Here is an 18533-nt window from a genome sequence, read left to right on the forward strand (position 1 = left end):
TATTGTTGTTGTTTTTATTATTATTATTATTTATATTCTCTATATATATATATATATATCGACCTGAGGAGTTATTGGCCACAGATAAAAAAAGGTGAAGAAATATCATTAAATGTTTTTTTTAGCGTATTGGGAATTTAATTTCTATCTTTTTTCAAAGTAATTATAGCTTAAGTTGCAATTGCTTAATATACTATTGTAATCAAATATATGATGAACAACAGTTTAATTTTCTTAGAATTAATCTGAATATTCAAACGAGAAAAATATTCTTTTAACATATTATTAGAGTAATCGAGTTAAAATTATGACGCTACTGTCTTATTAATATCATTGGTTCATATGAATAATATATGTGTGTAATAACCAATGTGTGATCACAATATTGTAATTGTTTATTGAATACTATATTTATAATATTTTATTGTTATAATAGTTAAACTATTTAAACATATAGAGAAAAATGGATTAGATAACAATTGATAAAGAATAGAATAGATAATTTGAACTAATATCCAATAATTTTAAACATATTGTATAGAAAATTTGATTTTGCCGCTTTAAATTGTAGTGCAGCTTTTAGAACTACTAATACGCCATCTAGGTAGATTTTATTATAAGGTTGTTAACAGTTGTGGTTAGTGATCATCAATAATTGCAATTTGTCATCATCATTTAGGTTAGAGGCGTTATTGAAGAGACAGCTAAAAAATGCCGAGTCAAGAAGTTGTTACTACGAAAGTAGTGGTCCATCCTTTAGTTTTATTGAGTGTGGTGGATCATTTTAATCGTATGGGAAAAATTGGAAATCAAAAAAGAGTAGTTGGTGTACTTCTTGGTTGCTGGAGAGCCAAAGGTGTCTTAGATGTGTCAAATAGTTTTGCAGGTTAGGGTTTTATATTGCTATAAATATACATTCAGATTTCGCAGCTTCCGTTCATGCTATTAAACTTTTATTATGACAGAATATAGATGGGGAAAAAGATATAAATAATCAATAAAGTTTTAATATTTTTTTCAGTACCCTTTGATGAAGATGACAAGGATAAGAGCGTGTGGTTCCTTGACCATGATTATCTTGAAAATATGTATGGAATGTTCAAAAAAGTCAATGGTAATAGATGATATGATAGTTTTTATATTGTAATAAATTGTTTCCAATAATTATAAAAAACATATATTTCTCTCTAGCTCGAGAGAAAGTAGTAGGTTGGTATCACACAGGACCTAAACTACATCAAAATGATGTTGCCATCAATGAATTGATCAGAAGATATTGCCCAAATTCTGTATTAGTTATTATAGATGCTAAACCAAAAGATTTAGGTCTTCCTACTGAGGCATATCAAGCAATAGAGGAAGTACACGATGTAAGCTTATTTATATATAATATGACAATGCAACAATTTTGAAATAAATTGTTATCTCAATATTTATTGTTGCTTTAATAGGATGGTTCGCCAACGTCTAAAACATTTGAGCACATACCTAGTGAAATTGGTGCAGAAGAAGCTGAAGAGGTCGGAGTTGAGCATTTATTACGTGACATTAAGGATACAACAGTTGGAACACTTAGTCAACGTATTACAAATCAACTTCTCGGGTTGAAAGGTCTTCATGAGCAAATAAGAGAAATAAGAGATTATTTAATACAAGTAAATCGAATTTTTGTGCACACGTTAATCTTACTCTTTCTCAATTTACAATTAACAAAAAAATATATAAACCTTTTGTTTTTCTCCTAGGTTGGTAATGGTAAATTACCAATAAATCATCAAATTGTTTATCAACTTCAAGATATATTTAATTTACTACCAGACATGACACAGAGTAGTTTTGTTGATTCATTATATGTTAAAACAAATGATCAAATGTTGGTAGTATATTTAGCAGCACTGGTAAGATCCATAGTGGCTCTTCACAACTTAATCAACAATAAATTAACTAATCGTGATGCCGAGAAGAAAGAAATGGACAAGAAAGATGCCAAGAAAGATGAGAAAAAAGAGGAAGACAAAAAAGATGAAAAAGAAAAAGGAAAATCTAAAAGTCAATGAATGAGAAATATTGCACACCTCGATAAAAAATTTAATTTGTGAATTAAAAAATTAGAACCGTCTAAGTTTAGAATAATAATTAGCTTCGCATATGTAAATAGCGATGCTTGTTTATAATATATACATAATGAATTTGTATTCTGCAACAAAAATATCAACAGAGATTAATTATTAAATTAATACAGAACGACGAAGTTACCCATTTTCACGCTTTCAAAATCATCATAATCACTTACTAATTATATCCAATTTAAATATATAGGTTCTCTTGTAAATGTCACATGTACGTTGTTGTTATTACAGTTTTCAATGTACTAGATGACGATGTATGAAATGAAATGGTCTATGAAAAATGTGAAAATGAAGAATAATTGTAGTTGACACATAATTCATTGATACATAATTACATGTTGTTTTGTTCCAGTTGAAAACTAGTAATATAAGATAATCGGATATTACGAATTATGTGATTATACTAAAATAGAATTTTTCTATGAAATTATCTGAAATGGATTTATCAAATGGTTATAAATACTTTATAAACATCATAGAGACACACTGTATTTTGTAGGAAATGCAATTTTTTACTTAAAATATTGTAGAGTCTAAATAAAAAAACATTTTTAAACAAATACACACAAAAAACAAAGAAAAATCCTACGTATGCAATGACATATTATTATTGTTCAATATACAGTCGTTTATTTGTTATTTTTGAAGTGAAAACTTCTTTAGAATTGTTGTGATTTGAAACTCGACATACACTCTTAAAAGATATACATTATTTTTTTATTTTTTATTTTTTATTATAAATTTTATAAAATATATCCCAATATATGAATTACTATGAAATTCCGGTTTCATACTTCTACACTTAACATAATTCTACACCAAGAACTTCGCTAAATTTGTATTGTATGAACAAATTATGATTATTTAAAGTAAAGACAAACAAAAATAATTAAATACAACTTTATTCAATAAAATTTTTCTATATTTTTACATTTGTAATTATGATGCTCAAGAAAAAATAGATTTAGTACTTCAAATTAGATTATATATATATATATATAAAACATAATTGAAATAATAACAAAGATCGACAAGTACTCACTTTAATGCTATTGCTATAAACCGTTCCAATAAATGGTTCTAAATTGGTATCATTGTAATGTTGGAAGTACCAATTAAAACGATTATCTTCGATTATTTTAACATTATCATGTACGGTAGTCGTTTCTTTGTTGTTTGAAAATGTATATTCCAAATTTTCAATATTTCTTTGAACAGCACCAGCTATAGGATTTTCTTTATCCTGGTTTCGACTATGGTCGGTAGTTTCAGCTAAATATGGAGATGGTACTTTTGTTATCGTTGGCCTACCTAAAGTACGTAAGCCAGTTGTTGATATGGAAGAAGAAATTTGACCACCTGGTGCCAGAAAAGTTGACAAAGCTGATGCTTCTGTCTTACGACTTGTTTGTGAAGTTCCAATAATTTTATCTTTCAATTTATTTGTCGTTGTAGTCTTGGCTGTCATAGTCGTCACCATTGTTGTTGTAGAAGAAGAAGTAGATGGATAGTACGTTGTAACTATACGAATATTATCTATAAAAATGAACAATTTCTTTCCATATTTTATTGAAATGATGATAAGAAAAGAGTTATATACATTAAAAAAAATAATTAAATGTGTGTAGTTTCGATAAATCTTACCAGTAGCTTCATTTTGTGGATTAATCATTGTCATAGTCGTTTCCATTTTCTGAGTTTCCATCGTCTCAGTGTTCCGAAAGATATTTTTATCTTTTATCCTTTGAAAATCATTTAAATTTTCATGATTATTATTAATTGTTGTTACTATTGCTTTATTAGATGGAAATGTCATTTTCGCAAAATCAGTTCTTGGTGTCGTCCAGACAATTTTACTTGCAATTTCCATTCGTGAATCATTAATCATTTTACGTTCTTTCATATTCATTATTAATTTATTACCTCGATCGAGTTCTGTTGGAACAAATGTTTCATTTCTTTTTCGTAACGTTTCGTTAGAAAGTAGCGACGATTTAATACTTTTCGTCAAATTCAATGAAGAATATGGCCTAAAAAAAAAAACAAATATTCTAATCATATACCTCCATTCGAATGTGTGACATCAAATTGTTATAATAACATACTCATTTTCAGTTAAATTGTTAGAAAATCTCGAAGAGCCAACAATATTTGAGATAAAAAGTTCATCTTTACTTTTTGAGCCTGTTAGAGACTTGTTAGTTTTTGAAACATTGTTTTCTAATTTAGATATGGTATCATTCGAATGTTTCAAATTACGTTCTTCTTGTATGCGAATATAATTAGTACCCTGATCTAGATTGTCTTTCGGAGTATCATTCCTTATTTGTCTTTGATCGTAAATAAAATGAGGCAAGTCAATCATAGGAACGAAACCACCTTGTCCTCGTGGTAAAGGTATAAAACCACCCCTATGAATTTCTGGCTCGGTTGGTGGAAATACTCTGTAACGTCCTCTACCAGGTCTACCTCCTGATGTTTCTTTCCTTTCTACTTTTCTACCAGTATTACCCCAAAAATTCAAATTCAAATTAGGCAAAGGAACACCAAAGAAAGTAAACCCTGAACTACTCGGCGAAGGTGGTATTGTAGAGGAATTTTTTTTTACTTGATTTGTTGCATTCTTCGTATTTAAATATTTCATAGTTTCAGAATTTTGTATAATTTTAACTGATTGAAAAATTGTAGCTTCGGTTGATACTATTGGAAGGGAAGTAGACACGTTCGAATGATCATTTAAATATTCGTAATAATCATTTTGATGAGAAACGGATGGTCTCGTGGTCGAGCTTTCTAAATTCATCCAGAGTGATACCGTTTCTGTAGCTCCGTTCAGTCCTACCAAAAATTCATTAAAATATGGTGATTTGTAAATACAATTCTGATAATTATATTCGATTTTATTTACTAACCTAAAGCAGGAGTAACGTTATTAACTATTTCAGCTTCGCAACCAGGATTAACAGGAGGAACAATTAGTCTTTCATGTTGACAATCTTGACGAGACAATCTGATTTCTTTAAAGAGAGACCCATCAGCACATCTCGGACCTTCCGACGATGCTTGTTGTAACCATCCCCTCAACCATAACATACCGCAAGAACATGATAAAGGATTTCCTATAATATATTTTGTTCAATAATTTAATCATCGATTCGAATTTATATTCACATGTTAATATTGAAATATTTGTTACCATCGATATCCAAAATAGCAATATTGGATCTTAATCTTTTAAATGCATTTTCCGAAACGGATGCCATTCGATTGCTTCTCAAACTGAGGACACGTAATCTTGGCATTTTGTCGAAAGGTGAACCCTGTATTGCGCAAATTCTATTGTTATCCATCTAAAGAGAAAAGTAAAAGTAAAGGAATTAAAAAACCAAAAAAACAAACAGAAAGAAAAATAAAGCAAAAGGAAAAAGTAAAAGATAAAGGGAACGTGTATACAAGTAGAAACGAATAATTAGTTTCACAGGACGCAACGGAGCAATTGCTGAGTTATTCCACGCTTCAAGGAGAGATTTCACTGTTCGCGAGAAAGTAACTATTCCCCGCTTGATGGTATTAACAAAATAGTCTCCAGCCTTTCTCGAAAAGGTTCGTTAAAGATAGATATTAACTTTTATTCTCACTTTTAATTCGACTAGCCATTCCATCGCAGCCAAGCTGTCGCTGGATACTCGAGCCAAACGATTATTACTTAGATCTAGAACTTCTAATGATTGAAGACTTTCTAAACCAGCGTATTCCAAACTCGGCAAATGATTATTACTCAAATTTAGAAAGAGAAGATGAGGCACGCTGATGAAAGCCTTACTGTCGATTTCTAAAATATGATTTTCTTGAAGTTCTGCACTTTGAAGTAAGGGTAATTCGGAGAATGCACCCCCTGGAATTGTCTAACAACAAATTTATGAATATTTATGGTTATTTAATTATTATATCTCTTCTTTATGTGTATACAGGGAAGAGAATTTCAATTGAAACTTCTAATTATCTCCGTTATATTCTTAGTTTAACATAAGAGTTTTATAATTTAAATATCGCTAAGAAATCATCGCTGTCTTAATACCACTATTACAGTAATTTATTAAATGTGTAAATGGTTTCTCTTAGTAGTATCGAAATTAAAATATTTTTTAAATAAATACTTTTCTACATGGATTAATACTTTTTTATTAGAAATCTTGATATCTACTAATGCATTAAAAAACACGATTCTTATAAAAAAAAAAATGATATGCCCCTTAAAGTAATTTAAGTTTGTCTTCAAAATGTTTTCCATAAAACCCAAAATAACAAAGATATTTAAATATATTCCGATTGATATGTTCTAGCCTGTATATTGATTATATAAATATTTTCTATTAATATATAATTCTTGGAATATACAATACCTGTATACGATTTTTTCCAAGTCTTATAGCTTGTAATTCAGCCAATCTTCTAATCGCATTCTTTTCGATCACCCTAAGATCATTATTTTCGAGATCGATTATAGATAATCTTGGTAAACCATCAAAAGCACCCTCTCGTAATTCCCTTATTCGATTTCTAACCAGTCTTAGTTCAAGTAAAGACGACAGACTGCTCAGTGTTTCCGGTGACAGGATGTTCAGTTTGTTGAAGCTCAAGTCGAGGATTTCGAGAGCCATTAAACCGTGCAACGATCCGGGTAACTCGGTCAAAGTGTTGTGCGACGCGTACAATTCCCGAAGGTCCCTGTAATTATCATGGTGATTACGTATTATTCTTTATATCGAATGCTTCCACTAACTTTTCATAAAATCCTAGATATATATTTTTAGGTATAAAAAAGTATGTATAAATAAAATCAATATTTCAGATTAGAAAACTACTTAATATAATTAGCACAGCTAGACTTTGTGTAGTATACAGTAATCTTTCATTTTATGGAAATATGTATATAAAATAGAAAATACGTGAAGTAAGTACGCGAAGAGCTTTCTACGGATCAATTTTCTAATGACGTAACGAAGTAAACGTGAGTGAAACCGCTCTCTCGTCGAACTATCACTCTGCTACCAATTGATCGTCTATTACACAATATTTTTTAATTTAACGATTGATATACAAAATTCATTGTAGACAGTAATACGATTCATCAAATAATTGTGTATTATTTTCTTACCTTGTATTTACGAATGTGGAATGAGGAATTTGTGCAAGATTATTTCTACTAAAATCAAGCCTTTGCAGCCTGGTGTTCTCTTGAAAGATATCCGGTCTAAGAATTTCCAAACGATTTCCACGAATATTTAAATCCATTAAAGATCTTAGCGATCTAAAACTTCTACCGTGTAACGTAACCAATCGGTTGTACCTTAAATCCAATTGTTCTAATTTGGATAAACCATCGAAGGTACCATCTTCTATGACTCTAAGTGCATTGTATCCCAAAATCAATTTACGAAGATTGGCCAATTCATTGAGAGCACCAGGTGGTATTCTTTCGATTCCGTTGGCACTGAGATCCAATTTTCTTAAAACCGGAAGTGCAAGATCTTGAGATGCGATAGATGGCAATGCAACGATTCGATTCATAGGCATATGAAGGTGTTCTATGTTTCTTGGCAAACCCGGGACAATTTCTAACATTCGGTTCCAACCAACATCGAGTTCATATAAATTAGTCAAGTGTCTGAAAGTTAGAGGATGCAGTATGGATAAAGCGTTTCCAGAAACGTTCACGTGTTCCAGGGCAGGTGTATTTCGGAAAGATTCTGGTTCTATCAACCCTATAGAATTACCGCTTAGATCCAAATGTCTTAAATTAGGTAAATTCGCTAAAAGACGTGGCTCTATGTGTCGAAAATAATTTTCCGAAAGATCCAATCCCTGAAAATGACATATCATATATCGATAAAATGTTAAACATAAATGATTGATATTTTGAAAAAGAATCTTACTTTGAGTGCCGGCAAATTCCAAAATGGGGCTTCCAATAAATTTGACAATGAATTATTTCTAAGACGAAGTTCCCGTAGAGCTGGCATAGAAGTAAACGTTTCCCTTTGCAAGAATCCTAATCGATTGTGATCCAAATGAAATCTTTCCAAAGTAAGATGACCTCTCAATGCACCGTATGGAATTTCTTCCAATTGATTGTAACTTACATCGAGAAATTTTAATCTCGGCAAAGCTTCCAAAACCGATCGTATTTCGGCAATGTGACTGAGATCGTTATTGATAAGCCACACTTCTTCCAATCCATTAGGAGATCTCCGAGGAACAAATTCCGGATGTATACGATGTATCAGATTGTGATTAAGATCGATAGTTTTCAATTTCGGTAAATGACGAAATGATCCGGCAAAAATTTCAGTTATTAGATTGCGCGACAAATAAAGACGATTTAATACAGGGAGATCGACGAAGGAACCTTCCGCAAGCCTATTAATATGATTTCGATCGAGTCGTATCACCGAAAGTAATGGAAGATCCATGCAAGCTCGACCGACCATTCCAGCGTCAGCAATATCATTACCGACTAAAGATATTTCTTTCAATTCTGGAAGATTGATCATAGTACGAGGATGAATCCAATGAATACCACAATCCGTTATATTGATCAATTCCAAACGTGGCAAATCACGGAAGAGACCAGCTTCCAATCGAACTAGACGAGAACTACCGAAAGCATGTAACTCTTCGAGATTCGGAAGTTCTTTAAAATTCCTTGGCGCTAATTCCAATAAAGCGGGTGAATTTATTTGAAGATATCTCAATTTTGAAAGCCCAGAAAATTTCGGTAATCTTTTCATAACTCGACTTTGCAGAGTTATGGCTTCGAGACCTTGAAGATTTTCAAGACTGTCGATAGGTAACGAACGTAAATCAGATTCCACGATGAAGATTTCTAACAAGGAATCGTGTAAACCTTCCAACCAACCAGACGACACTCTTTCTAATCTATTATTTCGTAACATTAAACGTAAAACTTTTAAAGTAGCGAATGCTTTTCCCGGGAGGCTAGGTAAATTATTATTCTCAAGAATCAGCTCGTCTATCGGACGATCCACATAATGGCTAATTGCTTTTAATCCTTCCAGTACTTTTGCTAATTCGCTATGACTGCACCTTTCAATGGAAAAACAAAATAATCATTATTAATATAAATAAACCAAATGTTTCTTTGATTGTTTCCTTTATTATACCATATTTGGATTTCCGTGTCGCGAGTTGAACATCTGCAAGGGAGAATTCTTTCTTGCGGCGGACATCCGTACTCCGATGCAATCTGACCATTGATATCAAAAACCGAGTATAATATCAAATACCAGCCAACTATGAAGGCACTTTTAATCAATTTTAATGGTCTAATCATTTCTGGCTTATACACCACAGTTTACGACGTTAAATATCCGTCTTGTCCTGCATTTTCTGGAAGGAACAAACAAACAATAATGTGTCGCGCGCTTATATTAATGTATAATAATAATAGTAAATAATAAATTACGATTGAGAAACATTATTATTGATGATGTAGACCTTTTTAGAGAGATGCGTACATACACATATGCATATATATATATATATATATTGTAAGAGAGATCTTATATACGTTACGGTTACAAACAACTAAATTGATGCTCCGTACCGTAAGCGCAAAGCCTAAAAGACCGCTAGGACAATCATTATCCGTAATAATTGCTGTCGCACGCGAGAGTTCTTTTTTACGAAGGCGTAAACCGCTTTGCACGAATCACGAAATTTAACAAATCTTCAAATCATTATGAACAATAAATATTTTTTATCCTTACAAACATTTTTTTTATCGGCTCAGAACAAATGCAATTTTGGGGATAAAACTTTTTCAATGACGGATCATGAAATATCTTTAACAATTCTTACACGTTCATATCCAACGTGTATTGTTTATAGATGTACACGTGTACGTATGTATGTAAGTATAATACATAGATTTTATAACAACACAATCGGTCGGCCTGAAAAATCGGTCAAACGTGAATACTGTAGATGGAATAGTGTTTGATAAGTCATTCAAGAAAATTAACATTCGATTTCACGAGAAGAGAGAAGCATTTGTTTCATTAACCAAGTTTTCTAATAAATTGTATTCTATTATAGAAAATAATGAAACAATTTTTAAACGCGATGACACGTCTATTTAAACGATCTCAAATAATTTAACTTTTATTTCATTTTCTTTCCAATTTTTTGTACACACGTACGATACGCACCCCACCCAAATAAGGGAGGGGGTAATAATAATTCTGATTCCATTAATCATGAAAACAATCGAAAACCCTCATTGTAATAGCGCATAATCTCGATCGAACGATCAAGATTACGAGGGAAAGTGATTTCTTCTCCTTTTTCTTCTTCTTCTTCTTCTTCTTCCTGTGCTATCTTTATTCCTCTTCAACAATTCATAGCTTTTATTTCTCTTTCTATCTCCCTCATTATCACTCTCCCTTGTGTATATCCTTTGCCAGATAAATTTTCTTTTCAATTTATCGTGATTAACTGATAAAAGGAAAGCGTGCGTTGTTGGTAATTAATGATTATACCTAATTGTAGATATATATTTAAATTTAATGAAACGAACGTTTTGTTCTTTTTTTGTTTTTTTTTTTCTGTAGGAAAAACAAAGCAAAGTAATTTTTATAAGTACCTTTTGTTTCGGCAAGATTTGCCGAAACAGTTGTGTGTCACGTATCCTTGTTATAAATATGTAAAGTAACAACAATAATTCCGTTTGTTGTTTTCCCCCAAAATAAACACTTAATATTTCTTTTGAAAAATATTACTAAACGTTGCTAAAAAATAGTAAAAGTTTAGTAAAAGTTTACTTAGCGTTTTGATCGAAGAATCTGTCTTTTTTTTCTAATTTTTTATGCATAAGACAGAAAAAAAGATAGACCGAGCCGGTAAAAGCGAGTTCGAGGGAAGAACGATGACTGAGACGCGTGGGTGAAGGTAGTCGAGATACAAGAGTATTGCGAAGTACGTGTCCAGATACCGTGAAGGAACGCTTCCAGGAAATTCTCCCCTTTTTTCACGGATCTCTCCGTCAATGCGTTGATCCGTTTTCTCTAATTGAAATATTTCATATTTTCTATTGATCATTTCAAAAATATCCAACATGTGTGTTTAAATTTAATTATATATTTTTTCGAAACAATACGGTACTATTTAAAATTAAGTTACACACAAACACGCACACAATCGCTAAGATACCAATATAAGATTGCTGATGACATAGAAAAGATATTTCTAGATACATAAAAATGAACGTGCGACGAGTATGTTAATACAAAGTTCTTTTTTTCACAATGCAAATATTGACTATCAACAAAATTTGAACAGACATTTTTTGACAATTCGATCATCTATATTAATATTGCACAGAAACGTATTCGTTACTATTAAATAAAAGCACGTTTCAATTTTGAAAATTTGATCGAATAATCAGTCAAATTTATTACTATTGACAGTGAAGTACATCTTATAGATATTTCAAATAAATTTGTTCGATTTGTGTTTCAATAACAATCCTGTTATCGATACCTTAGATTTAATGAATTGTTTCCTTTTAACTTACATTAAATTCGATAAACATCTCCATTTACATTCGATACTTTTTATTAGCGTGCAAAAAATTTATCAATAACTGGTTTTTAATCAATACGATCTCGTTTGATGAGATGAAACTATTCGTTGTTTGCATGTAATGCCTTAGAAAAGTTTAAACATAGAAAAAAACGCATAATACATGCATACTGACCTTAAGTGAACAACGAACAAAAAATTAATATTACGTAAATATAATAATATTACTGTTTTCAAACGATTATTCTATCGTTGTTGTTTAAAAACTTGTGCAATTTATACATAAAGATATGTAAAATTGATTTATAATAGATCAATGATCTTGATATGATCATTTGTAAATGGATAGATATAAAATATATAACTAATATTTATATAATATGACGATTTGCGTCAATGCAAAGTTATAATCTTCGTATCTAATCGCTGAAAAACATACACATCTTATTGTCCGTTTATAGGCCCTATCATCAGAATAGCATAAAAAGGTATAATTTTCGTATCGCTGAAAAACGTACACATCTTATTATCCGTTGATATGCCCTATCGTCACATTAATAACGGATATTCGAGAATAAATGATCAAAATGATGATCGAATCATCAATGCAATGCAATAATCGAAACTGCATGTTATCGAGAAGAACATAATATGTTTTATATGACTTCTTAATAGGTGCAGTACTTAGGAGACTTGATGGTCAATTTTGATGGTCAATTTTGATGGTCAATTTTGATGAATAAGATGATCAAAGTGGAAGAAGAACTAAAATTGTTTATAATAAACATTTGAATCTTTATTAAGAATCTTATATTAGATGCTCAAAGTGAATCTCGAGCTGTCATTACTGGTCTACAGATGCAAATTTGAATATACCCTTACTAAATAAAATCTCGCGTTGTAAATAAATTTCTTGTGTAAAATCCTAACATAACACAATAGAGGATAGAAAAATTACAAACCTATGCGAGAAGGAGTAAGAAAGAGAGAGAAAGTAAAAAGAATACAAAAAATGATCCTCGCATGCATATTTATTGAACAAACGAATAAAAACAAAGAGTTAGCGCGTATATTTTCCAACAGGTTTTTAATATAGCAGAATATAAGATATATAATTATGCGAGAATTTCTTGCTTATTTATCAACTTGGAATAGAAAGGAGAGAAACGAGAAAGGATTGATCATTCGAAGAGATCGGTAAAACGAGACAAGGAGAGTTCTTTTCTAATAGTCGCAAGTAACTTATTTGTTCCGTGATTTTGGCATGTGATAATATCGAACAACAAAACTGAAAGAGAAGATATTTTTTGTTGGTGAAGAAAGGAAAGAAGAAAAAGTTTACACATAAACAATAAAATAATATGTTTGCTAGAAACTTGAAAAAATTATCCTGTTGTATTTTGAAAAGTTTAACGAAGAAAAATTCAATCATTTCATCTAATAATCTTCTTCGTAACATAAGCGATACAAAACGTTCTCCAAGGATACTTATAACAGGTAAGAAGATTTACCGATCATTTATCATCAATCTCTACGATTTATGAAATTATAAAAGAGAAAAACTTTGAGAGATCTTCAATCGGGACATTAGATTTGATTGAATCGATAGAAGAATTGAAGAGTAATTATCTTGCTTATTTACATTAGTGACGATATCTAACAGGTGGCCTTGGACAACTAGGTACAGAGTGTGCCAAGTTACTACGCAAGAATTACGGAAAAGATAATGTGATTCTTTCGGATATCATTAAGCCGACGGAGGAGAATTTGGCTAATGGACCATTCATCTTCGCAGACATACTTGATTTTAAAAATCTTCAAAAGATCGTCGTTGACTATAGGATCGATTGGCTGATACATTTTAGTGCTCTTCTTAGTGCCGTGGGTGAACAGAATGTTCCTTTGGCAGTGAGGGTCAATATTGAAGGTTGTTTAAGAATATTTCTAGATTTTTTCCTTCAACATTTTTCAGACATTTTCTTTCTCTAATAAATTATTTATTTTCCTTCTTGAAGTATTTTATAATGATAGCTTATCAATGAAATATATATACATACATATATCACTAACTCGCTTGGTTTGTATCTAGTCTATTATGCACGTTCTAGAAATGAAACAAAAACGGATCTTCATCGTCTACTAACGACTTGTAATTCAGTGAAATCAAATGCCGTGGTAACTAGCGAATCTGTCGTTACGTTCACGATCGTATCGTTCTGGTTACGAAAGAAAGACCACGAGAGAAAGTAAATTGGCCCCGCTTCGAATTTGATTATTTTTGTTTTTTTCTTTTCATACCGCACATTTATCAATTCTAAATTCAAATAAAATATATTCGTCGTTTTATTCTCTTTTCAATGAAATACAATTTTATACATTATGCATATACACCATAAAAATATTATCATTTTGATACCCGTCTTGATTTTGATATTCCTCCTTCCATCAGTTTGTCTTTCTTAGGTGCAGACAATTATATTTCTTTGCATTTTATTTGTAGGCATGCACAATGTTATTGAATTAGCCAAGCAATATAAATTAAGGATTTTCATACCTTCAACGATTGGTGCGTTCGGACCGGATTCACCAAGAAATCCTACACCAAACATTACGATTCAACGACCTCGCACCATTTATGGTGTTAGCAAAGTTCACGCCGAACTTTTGGGAGAATATTATCATCACAGATTTAACTTAGATTTTCGATGTCTTAGATTTCCAGGAGTAATAAGTAGCGATCCACCTGGAGGCGGTACCACTGGTACGTATAAAACAATGACAATACTTCAACGATGATTTGAAAAGAATAGATAAGATATATAGATGCAATACATATACAAATGACACGACAAGGAGTAGTTTTCTTCCGTAAAGACAATTTCTTCCATGCGATACATATAAAATAAAGAGATCTGTAATGATTGCCATTAAGAGCCGCAATAAGTACGTTTTTTACGAATAAGTAGAGCGTGATCTTTGGTATGATTATAAATGCGCAATGGTGCAACCAATTCTTCGATGGTTACAACAATCTCTTTATCTCTACAATTGTTATTCACACATCTGTTTCTTATATCTTTATATTTCTTAAAAAAACTAGAATTAAAAAATATTCAGAAAAATAATGATGATGATAATAAAAATAATAATCAGCTTGTAACTTCTATTAAATGATTCATTCATTTTCATTCTCATATTACAAAATACATAAATATATTTACAGATTATGCAGTAGCTGTTTTCCACGAAGGTCTGTTAAACAAAAGATACGAGTGTTATTTAGAACCCTACACTCGATTACCGATGATGTACATCGACGATTGTCTTTCAGCTCTTTTTCAATTTTTAAACACACCTAATGAAAAGCTACAAAGGCGAGTGTATAATGTTACTGCTATGAGTTTCACACCAGAGGAACTCTTTAGCGAAATCATCAAACATGTTCCAGATTTGCAAATTAGTTATAAACCAGATAGCCGGCAACATATCGGTTAGTAGAACTTAAGGATATCACTGTATTGAAATTAAGTATAAATACCTTTTAATCTATTTTGCATCATACGACAAAATGAAAAATGTACCACCAAATTTGTTTTTCATTAAATCTAAATATAATAATATTTCAAGAAATTATTTGACCATTATTTATAATTCACAATGCGAATGTGCGCATATATACGCTAATGATGCAAATGGTTAATAACATTTTCTGAATATCATTTCATTCTTTTACCATCTATACATGTATAATTGTAATATTTTTAGCGGAAAATTGGCCACAAATTTTTGACGATAGCGAGGCACGAAAAGATTGGGGATGGCAACATAAATACGATCTAGACAAACTTGTAAGTGCAATGATACGAGATGTTAGTACACACTTTTTGCCAAAGTACCGTTTAAAGGAAGTCAACAGCTATGTATAATAATAGTATGCCGTAAATAAGTGAATAATTTATATAAATACAAATGAAGGTATATAACAAAATAATTATTTCTTTATTGAACGCAAATGACATATAAAAGACTTGACACAAATAATCATATATAATCTGAAAAATAAAATATAATAAATAATCTTATTATTACATATGTTCCAGTATAAATAGATATTGCTTCTTACCTCAATGAACTTAATCCACTAAGTCTATATCCATTAATTCTGAAATTTCATCATCATTTAACAACTTTTCAATATTTAATGGATTCATTTTTTTAATGCTGCTTGAAGGAGTTGTCTGTATCTTTTCTATTCTCCTAGATGGTGTAGAAAATTGCTCGCTAACTCTAGAAGGTGTAAAACTACCTGCCTCACTTCTTCGTGGAGTACCTGTCAACCTTTCTGATCTTATATTTGTTAACTGCATTGAACTATCCGTACTATCGACTACACAATCAAAATATTAATTTCCATTATTTCAACGATTTTTAATGAGAAATTTTTTAAAGATCATTAAATCTTTACCTGTAGTATCGTTAGCTTTATTTGCTATTTTACGACTTTCTGCAAAGTATCCATTTGGGTGGGCAATCGGTTGTTCTGGTAATTGCTTATGTAATGATTGAAAATGTCTTGTACACGCCAACGAATAATGTCCCTCTTTTGCTAATTCGGCTATATCTTTTATATCTGTATTAATAACCTTTTATTAATTTAACATCTTTAAATATTTTATTTTTTTTTTTCAGAATTCTATAAATAAATAAGTAAATAAATAATACCTGAATCAAGGATTCCATGAGTAGATAATTTTTGCTTTAACGAATTCTGATCCATATGTCTAAATGGGCAACCATGATATTCTCCAGGACCAATAGAATTACTTATAATTTTATTACAACCAAGCGGTGTATAATTTGTTTGTTTTCCCTCTTTACCATATATGTGCCTGATACTGTACGCATATTGCTTTTCAAATTTATCTGAATCTATTTTTTGGGAAAATGCTTCCCTCCAAAATTGTAGTGCATCTTCTAAAGAAACACCTATTCCTTTAAGAAATAGACCATATTGAATACGTCCAGAATTTTTTAAGTGGTGATTAACATGTAATGCTTCGTGAAGAGATCTCATACATAATGGATAAGATGTTATTGATAACTATAATGAGTAAATCAAATATTAAATAAAATAATAAAATCCAAAAAAAATTTTAATACATATATTCATTGTTAATATATTTTCAATTACTTACTAGCTCTAGTTTTTCAATTGGAGTATTTGTGGTTGACCAAACTACTCGAGTCATTCCAGAGAATGTGCTAGGTACGGCATTAATAAAACTTATCAATCTTTCATCGTCAGAGGCATTTAAAAGATCTATTTTTGCAGCCTAAATGATCAAGAAATAGACAAAGATAATTAATACAATTAATGTTAAAATTTGGAAAGTTAAGAAAAAGTCATACTTCTATTCCTATGATTAATTTTTGCCTAAAGTATGAAATACACAATGAAATTAGATCATTTCGTGGTACATATGCCATTCCATCTTCAAGATATACTTTACGCGTTCTAACAAGATCAATTACTTTCTGAAATGGTATTTTATAAAAATCTACTGTATCTATATTTGTAATTTTGAAGGTAGACATTTGAAGCTCTTCTCGAATTTTTTCTTTTTCTTCATAGGATATCTATATAAAAAACCTTAGCATATTATTAGTATATTATGTATATATAAATAAATAAATATGAAAATATTTATACTGTTGATAGCATTGACTATGTTTGAAAAAATAAACGTACGTGTTTGCAGTTGAGCTTATGTATAGTTAAAAACTGATCAACGCCTTCTTTATCCAAAGATGAAAATCTCATTTTGAATAATTCTACCTCTTGATTCATGAACCATTTTGCTTGATCTTTGTCTTTGCAATACGCTAGTCTCAGAATATGATGCGATATATTATCCTTTTTTCTGGCTTGAAGATCGAATTCTGCATCAGACTTACAACCAGTTCCACAAATTAGATTTGCATAATATTTAAGACCATCCTTTTTCAAACTATCTCTTAAACTATCCCTACGTACTTCTATTGTCTTAAGATCAGTTCGTAGAGAAATATTTTCAATCATACGAAGAACTAAAATGATGCGTATATTTAAATATTGATCTATTAAATGAATATCTTTAAAGAAATAATAAAAAAAATATACCTTTTAATCTATCAAGAGCTAACTCTTGAAATTCAATTAAAGATATTTCACCTTTAGGTGAAACATCATATACTTGCAAATCATGTGGATAAAGTGTCTTTAAAGTTTTTATTTCATTTGTAATGGTACAATGTTTAAAAGCAAAATCCATTTTCTGTATTATAAATTTTAGCAGCTTGAATGTTCCTATTTTAAATTATTCTTAATGATAACAAATGATCATTAACCTTTCATTGTACATATCAATATAAAATAGATACTGGCGTACTTACCAAATGTTAATATTAATTTATATACATGTATAGCTTTAAGTCTATAAAAATAGATATTCTTATATATTCTTTCTATAATATATATTCTTTCACTTTTTCAACAGAAACCTATTTTTTTTTTGTATAAAAACACACAACAATTGCTTTTTACTGTCTTGTAAGTTTCCCGCCACTTTTTCCCGCACACATGTAACAGTAGTTTTGTAGCGACCTGCTGTCGATAAGCAGATTTCTACTTTATCCTATGCAACGACTGGCGCCGCCAWYCTCACTGCTCGTTCTTTGGCAAACTACTTGAGCGCTAGCACTCTATCACAGCTAGCAGCGTTTCTATGGGAACGTTAATGATTCCATAGTTACAAAGACTTT

The 18533-nt window shown here is 30.7% G+C and overlaps 4 protein-coding genes across 6 annotated transcripts; 2 read left to right on the forward strand and 2 right to left on the reverse strand.

The window, feature by feature from the left end:
• The first annotated feature begins 641 nt into the window (after positions 1 to 641).
• On the forward strand, positions 642 to 2685 carry LOC106793999 (26S proteasome non-ATPase regulatory subunit 7). The gene is made up of 5 exons (XM_014761353.1): positions 642 to 886; positions 1022 to 1114; positions 1192 to 1370; positions 1452 to 1655; positions 1746 to 2685. The coding sequence occupies exons 1-5, from the start codon at positions 712 to 714 to the stop codon at positions 2055 to 2057; spliced, it is 963 nt and encodes a 320-aa protein (XP_014616839.1). The 5' UTR covers positions 642 to 711; the 3' UTR covers positions 2058 to 2685.
• A 397-nt stretch (positions 2686 to 3082) lies between these two features.
• On the reverse strand, positions 3083 to 9522 carry LOC106793996. The gene is made up of 10 exons (XM_014761347.1): positions 9314 to 9522; positions 8066 to 9236; positions 7288 to 7994; positions 6533 to 6857; positions 5768 to 6034; positions 5326 to 5479; positions 5042 to 5248; positions 4235 to 4967; positions 3774 to 4159; positions 3083 to 3665 (listed from the first exon to the last, which is right to left on the reverse strand). Exons 1-10 carry the CDS (start codon positions 9481 to 9483, stop codon positions 3112 to 3114), a joined length of 4674 nt encoding a protein of 1557 aa, XP_014616833.1. The 5' UTR covers positions 9484 to 9522; the 3' UTR covers positions 3083 to 3111.
• A 3365-nt stretch (positions 9523 to 12887) lies between these two features.
• On the forward strand, positions 12888 to 16641 carry LOC106793998 (L-threonine 3-dehydrogenase, mitochondrial). 3 transcript variants are annotated; one of them, XM_014761350.1, is made up of 6 exons: positions 12888 to 13229; positions 13396 to 13659; positions 14233 to 14493; positions 14956 to 15222; positions 15498 to 15707; positions 16422 to 16641. In XM_014761350.1, the coding sequence occupies exons 1-5, from the start codon at positions 13094 to 13096 to the stop codon at positions 15656 to 15658; spliced, it is 1089 nt and encodes a 362-aa protein (XP_014616836.1). In that variant the 5' UTR covers positions 12888 to 13093; the 3' UTR covers positions 15659 to 15707; positions 16422 to 16641. The 3 variants fall into 3 exon arrangements, with proteins under 3 accessions (XP_014616836.1, XP_014616838.1, XP_014616835.1); XM_014761352.1 differs by lacking the exon at positions 16422 to 16641 and having other exon boundaries at positions 14956 to 14982; positions 15064 to 15222; positions 15498 to 15683; XM_014761349.1 differs by lacking the exon at positions 16422 to 16641 and having other exon boundaries at positions 15498 to 15720.
• LOC106793997 (DNA primase large subunit-like) lies at positions 15716 to 18062 on the reverse strand. Its single transcript, XM_014761348.1, has 8 exons — positions 17893 to 18062; positions 17482 to 17819; positions 17142 to 17369; positions 16928 to 17065; positions 16455 to 16833; positions 16198 to 16362; positions 15856 to 16119; positions 15716 to 15784 (listed from the first exon to the last, which is right to left on the reverse strand). Exons 1-7 carry the CDS (start codon positions 18041 to 18043, stop codon positions 15866 to 15868), a joined length of 1653 nt encoding a protein of 550 aa, XP_014616834.1. The 5' UTR covers positions 18044 to 18062; the 3' UTR covers positions 15716 to 15784; positions 15856 to 15865.
• Positions 18063 to 18533: the final 471 nt, after the last annotated feature.

Source organism: Polistes canadensis, unplaced genomic scaffold (assembly GCF_001313835.1).
Source record: "Polistes canadensis isolate GaletaPanama2010 unplaced genomic scaffold, ASM131383v1 scaffold_21, whole genome shotgun sequence".
Classification (NCBI taxonomy): domain Eukaryota; kingdom Metazoa; phylum Arthropoda; class Insecta; order Hymenoptera; family Vespidae; genus Polistes; species Polistes canadensis.